At 51.6% G+C, this 6,365-nt stretch overlaps 1 protein-coding gene across 2 annotated transcripts; it reads right to left on the minus strand.

Moving 5' to 3' along the window:
• Positions 1–214: 214 nt before the first annotated feature.
• Positions 215–4,069, minus strand: C15H22orf39 (chromosome 15 C22orf39 homolog). Of its 2 annotated transcripts, XM_017675892.3 has the most exons (3): positions 3,966–4,069; positions 3,636–3,803; positions 215–1,491 (listed from the first exon to the last, which is right to left on the minus strand). In XM_017675892.3, the coding sequence occupies exons 1-3, from the start codon at positions 3,987–3,989 to the stop codon at positions 1,366–1,368; spliced, it is 318 nt and encodes a 105-aa protein (XP_017531381.1). In that variant the 5' UTR covers positions 3,990–4,069; the 3' UTR covers positions 215–1,365. The 2 variants fall into 2 exon arrangements, with proteins under 2 accessions (XP_017531381.1, XP_073078634.1); XM_073222533.1 differs by lacking the exon at positions 3,966–4,069 and having other exon boundaries at positions 3,636–3,959.
• Positions 4,070–6,365: the final 2,296 nt, after the last annotated feature.

Genomic DNA, 6,365 nt, shown 5'->3' on the forward strand with positions numbered 1-6,365 from the left:
CCTCTCCCCCCCCTTGGTCAGAAGCACTCACGGAACTAGCCACAGCCGCAGTGTAGCTACCTTGGTTGGCTTAAGACACACCAAGGCCTAGCCAGGATGGGGGACTGCTGCTCTTTGTTATACTCACCTTTGCTCCTGGGGTCCTGTGCACTCCCACCCCTCACAGGCACACACATAGAGACTCTTGGGGCACACAGGAGAAAACACTCAAGAAGAGAGGTTTTCTTCTTTAATGTGTACTCTTCTGAAGAGATGGGTTATTTTGCTCCAAAAATGTATTAAAAGATGTCTGACCCAGCAGGCCCCATGGCCAAGTCGGGGCCCAGCATTAGGGAGGTGCTAAGACACAGTGGGCCTGGGACAGCCAGGAAGAGCGGTGAGGGCACGGCCTGCCGCCGCCCTGCCCCTCGGCACCACGCGCGGGGCTTGCTACGCAGCCACAAGGCGCTGAATCATTTTCATTAGTAACGGAGACCTCTTCGAGACGTAAGAGTTCTTGCTCATTCATATACATATCTTTTAAAAACATCTATCTACAAGAGTATAAGCATACAAAATCCTAATGCTATTCAAGCACAGTGACATCAGGTATAAAATCTAACAGTTTCAACAATTAAACTGTGGATCTAACTTTTTTATTTTACTTGGGATCAAATGTGTGAAATGGCTTTTGATATATTCCACATTTTCTAAAAATTACCAGGGGAAATTTTGAGGGAAGGAGACCATAATTTCATGTGCCCTGGGCTTGGGTTTCTTAAGCTAAGAGTCCGTGAACTCTTTTAATGCAGAGCTGTATGTTCTGTGGCTGTGGCACTTCTTAAACACCAGGGTCTCCAGGGCTGGTCCAGTGGAGTGCCTGCAGAAGAACTGAGCGAGTCGGCTGAAACGCATGTGAGCGCCAGTGGCGGTAATACGTGGTCATCACCAAGCCAGGGCCAGGACAGGGGTTCACACAGCACAACCGACCATTCAGCTGCCTCATTCCGACCCCCTACATGTCCACACAGGTCAGGGACACCGCTTAAGAGTTGACCTGAGAATTCCAGACCTCAGAGCAGGCCGCTCCTGCACCACTGTTCCCAGCAAGGAGCGTGAGCAGCCTGGCCTGGCTGCCCGCAGGCATACCTGCTGCAGAGCTGGACTTCCTGAAGCTGCGCAGCGGGCGGACTTGTCTTTGAATGTATGGTAGTGGCAAGGCACCCTGAGCACAGGTGAGGCGTGGCCAAGCAGGGCTGGAGACATCAAACTCCGAGTTCCACGGCAGGTGGAAGCTCCCAGGGACCACCAGACTGCCCAAGCTGCACACAGTCCTTTGAGTCACGTGCAGCCCCACTCGAAACAGACTGGAGGAAAGTGAAGGGCTCAGTCTTTCTCCTGCTGTGGCAGGGGGAGGTGCCAGTCTGCAGGTGGCCTCTGCCTCGGGACCCACACCAGCGTGTGCTTCTGTGCAGCCTGGACTCGTGCACGCTCGCTCTCACAGAGGGACCGCTGTGCAAAGGAGATGCCCGTCACTTCCACCCTCACAGGCCTCTGGACCTCCCTACCCCTCATCAACCTCCCCAGGCCTCCCGGATGGACAGGGGAGTGTGCACTACTCCACACTGGCTGCTTCTACCTAACAAACAGGGGCAATTGTTCCACATTAGCAAACAGATCTAGATCATTCTTTCTACTAAGCTGTTGTGAAAACTGTGTAGATCACCGTAATTCGAGGAAAATTAAAAATTTTTAATGTTTTGATGCCTTCAGTTGACCTAATCAAATTCACCTGCTAAGCCCAGGCTGGGGCTGAGCTGGGAAGAGAGACAAGAGTCTGAAAGAGTGGCCAGAGGAGGAACATGGGGCAAGAGACACATGCCAAGGGGTCCTGGATGGTTGAGGACGAGTACAAATGATAGCAGGTGCCACTCAACCCACCAGCTTCTCTCTGCCCCTCTCCCCAAAAAATGAACACAGGGCAAGACACCACGAGAAGGGCACTTGGTAGGTGCATCATACAGATAATTTCACATTCCTCATCTGTCTACTTATCTGTCTGCATTCACGCTCTGTTTTCTCAAATAGCATGTTTTTGTTTTTGTTTAAAAGAGTAATCAAAACTGCAAACATTCTCAGTCCTCCATCCCTGAGAAGTTAACAGCTTCCCCAACACAATTTTAATGCCATCACGTGTTCCCTTGAAGAGGGAATAACCTTCCATTGGCTAGTGTTCTTCCTGCCTTTTCACCAAGCAGCACACCGTAGGCTCCTTTCCATGCCCAGAGAGATTACTATCTTTTATTTTTAATAGCTGTGTAGTACCCAACTTTGTAGAAGAACTTATTTGGTCAAATGTCTATTAGCAGAATTTGGGATGCTGTCAGTTTTTGCACGATGACACTGACACAAGGGACATTTTGAACTTTTAAATGTGCACTATTCCCCAATTACTTCCCTAGGGTAAACTTCCAGAAGTAAAACTGTGAGATCAAAAGGTATGCATCTGACATCTAGAAATCAAAACACCTGACTCTCAAACCCCTTAGACATTTCTCAACATTCCACTGGGCAGAAACCACTTATGGCTCTTTTAACTTGTATACAACACCATTCGGTTTTCTTTTTGAATGAATTCCTTCCTCATGCTCCTTGCCCACCTTCTTATTCAGAAATCATCCCCATGTTTCTTTTATATAAGAGCTCTTTTTATTTATATATATAAGGTTATTAATCTCCTGCTATTTAGGCTGCAAGCTATCTTTCCCATGTTTTGGACTACATCTTGCAGATTTGTCATCGTTTTCTTTTATACAGCAGCTTGGTTTCACATGTTTGTGTGTTTCAATAATCACACACATTTAGCAGCCTTGATGCAGCTGCCAGTCCTGCTGGCTCCCCTTCCCTGGCACCGCTGTGGGGCACTCTCAGTTTCTCTCCATCTCTGCACCCACAATGGCTCTAAAGTACCACTGCCTATTCTACACTAGAATGGAGGTGCCTAGGTTCTGTTCTCATCACTACTGTATCCCCAAGAGTGCCCAACATGTAAAGCGTCTGCTGAATGAACGGCCTAGAACCACTCCTAGGTTTCCCTGCCACTCCATAATATACTCTCCCACCCTGGCAGCCAGACTTACCTGTTAAAGATGTGAATCAAACCATGCTGCCGAGCACACGTTTAGGCTAGAATCTAAACCCTTTTTAAAGACCCATCAGGTCCGCCATGGTCTCCAGCTTCATCCCCTGCCCTTCTACAGCCCACGCTCCTCTTTCAAGGACCTGGACTTCTGTTTCTCCGCTGTGTTCCCCCGGGGCTGGCTGAAAGCTGCTGAGGCTGCGCTCCTGGTCCTTCAGGACTCAGCAGTACCCTCTCCCCTGCAGGCCACCTGATGGCCCAAGCGCTGTCAGGGGCCCTCCGACGGCTCCGAACCACGCTACGCTCCTCTTGCTTTGGCCTTCGCTGTCTGAACGCCCCGTTGACACACTAACTTTTGGTATTTCTCGAAAGGAAGCACGAAAAGATGAAGGGCCCCGGCAGTGCTCCTCTCGAGTCCCGGGGCCTGGAACGTGGGAGGGCCTGGCCCGCGCACTCGGACGCCCCGGCCATGCACCCGGCGGCGCAGCGCCCCCGCCTCCCGGCCTCCCGGGCGCACCTGGGCCTCGGCGCTCCGGCGCTCCTCCCACTCGCGGCAGCTGGCCAGGTCGCGCCGCCACTGCTCGCACGCCGGCCGCTCGCCGTGGACGTAGTAGTGGTGCAGGAAGTGCCCGGCGCTGCGGCAGAGCTTCCACTCGGCGCTGTAGGCCTCGCAGGGGCGCGGCGGCTGCGGCGAGAAGGACGCCTGAGCCGGGGTCTGCCGCCGCCCGGCCCGCCCCGGCCCATCTCGCCCCATCCACGGGAGAGGGCTCGGTTTATCCGGTCGCCCGGCACGACGAGACCCCGCAGGTCCTGGGCAGCCAGGGTCCTGGGCAGCCAGGACACTTACCCGCCAGCCGCCACCGTCAGCCATGTCCTGGCGACGGCCAAACCCCGCTTCCCGAGCCAGCTAGCCAATGAACACTGAAGAAAGCTGGCATCGCATGATTGACGGGTGGACGAACAAATGATCTCTAAATGCTGATTAAACTCCTCGCCCCTCTCCTTGACACATGCCAACAGGTCGGGACTGGGCAGCCAATAGCAGCAGGGGGCGGTGGCGCGCGCGGGCGCGCGCACAGGGGCGGGACCCGAGGCCCGAGGCGCGGGACACGGGGCGTGCCCGACGGATCCGAAAGCCGGGTGGGCTGCGGCCACAAGCCCAGGACCCGCCGGGAGCCCCGGACTGCACAGCCACCTCAAGTTAGCTATTTCTGAAACCACGTGATTCAGCTCATGTCTTTTCAGCAGCTTTTATTTTCGTAAATATTAAAGATGAAGTTCATTTTCATAAGCACGTACTGAGCATCGACTCCGTGCGGGGAGGCTGCCACGTCTGTCACAGTGGTCTCGCCCGAGCGTGCCCTCGAGGGTGGTGAACTCACGAAATAACCGGGGTTGGCTGGGTCTGATGGTGTTGAGAGTTGGGGTGTCTAGAGCACAGGATAACCCCCCAAGGAAAACCAGGCTGCAATGGAAGCAGGAGGAGGGCCTTCCCAGCACAGTGGCAAGCTAGACAAAGGCCTTGGAGGTTGTGTGGCACGGGGCGGAGGCCTGAGAAGCGAAGGCTCTACTCTGAAGCATGGCAACATGTGGAATGTTTATAGACAGGAGAGTTACCCAAGAGGCAAGAAAAGCAAAGCAGTCTGGTGGACGGACCTGAAAAGCCCTGCAATACCCATGCAATGGTTCTGCAACTTGTGCAAAGCCAGTCATCTGCTGAGAGCCCCTTCGAACATGGCTGCCCAGTGCACCCCAGGAAGGAGAATGGGTCCTACTCTCTGGAGATGGACCAGAGAGCTGCAGTTTTACCAGGGATCCTGCCAAACTGGCTCACAGACCCAAGCTTGGAGAGGATGCTAATGCTGCAGCAATGAGGACTTTTGCTCCAGGTGACTCTGCTGTCATCAGAAGACCCAACAATAGGGTCCACCCGTGGCCTGGACAGGGAAGTGTGGCTTCTGCAAAGGACCAGCAGTGGTTTCACCGTGTACACAGTAAGTATTGCTTAGGGAAAACAAAAACCCAGGGCCAGCACCTTACTGTAACTTTATGCATAAAATGACAATGTGTTAGCCAATGTGATCCTGCAAATAAAGGCTGTCTACACACCAGGGAGGACTTCTACCTCAGCTAGTGAAACTGAGACCCTGAAGTGGAGGATTGGTTAAGTCAGCAGTGTTCTATGCCTTCCAAAACCATGTCCATTACCAGTGATGACAGTTTGGGCCACAGGGCCTCGCCCTGATCACTGGGGTCATCTATGCTCTCTGAGGACACATGGGTGGACCTCAGGGCTGTCCTAGAGGGGCCCTGTCCGGAGTTGGACCCCTCTGCCTATAAGCAGGAGTCCTGGTGTAAGAGAAGATGCTAGTCAGCCTGACCATCCCCAACCCAGGGAGCAGAGAGTCCCACTTCTCCCAACATTTCCCAGAAGCCCCCAGAGCAGCCCTTTTCTAATGGCAGGATGGAAAAGGGGGCACCTTTAAGCAGGCCTTCCTCCTACTCCTGGCTTGGTGGCCCAACCACCAGTCTATGCTGGTACCTAATCAGACACAGGCAAGCAGGTTTTAGTCACTGCCCATTTTTATTTGAGATTCTTGACTTAAAATCACGTTTAAACAAACAAGAGACTAAAATAATTGGATTAACCTGTCAAAAGATCTCACACTGCAGAAAGTGAAGATCTGAGATCAAGTGAATGCTAATAAAAACTAGGCCAGCAGAACCTTCGATGATCTGATACATTAAAACTGGAATTGGGGGGGTGGTAGGGAAGGAAAAAGAGGAATGCATTTTTAATATTTATTCCAATATTCACATCTGTGTTTCACTATGAAGTTGTTTTACTGTAGAACAGATTCATTAAAGAGCCAGTTATTCCTGTATGAAATCAAAATAAAAGTGGAAACACATTCTAATCAGGTTTTCCTTCTTTTAAAAAAAGTCAGTATGTAAAATTAAAATAGAAACATTCTTCCTCACATACTTAAATTGCAGCCAGAGTAATGGGATAACCACTATTTACAGAGTACATCTCTATTTAAATCACTTTTTTCTAAAGGCAACTTCTAAGCTAGTGACCTGGAAAAAGAATAAATGTAAAAAGAGAAAAACACCTCAGGTTATTGTAATTCAATTCCCTCTATTGCTTTTTATCAGGAATTGGGGAACTCTGCTTTGGCTGGGGCAGTGAGAGCACCCCTGAGGGCAGAAAGTGAGGAGGCGGCTGCCTGCTGGACCTGAAAGA

This window comes from Manis javanica, chromosome 15, assembly GCF_040802235.1.
Source record: "Manis javanica isolate MJ-LG chromosome 15, MJ_LKY, whole genome shotgun sequence".
Taxonomy (NCBI): domain Eukaryota; kingdom Metazoa; phylum Chordata; class Mammalia; order Pholidota; family Manidae; genus Manis; species Manis javanica.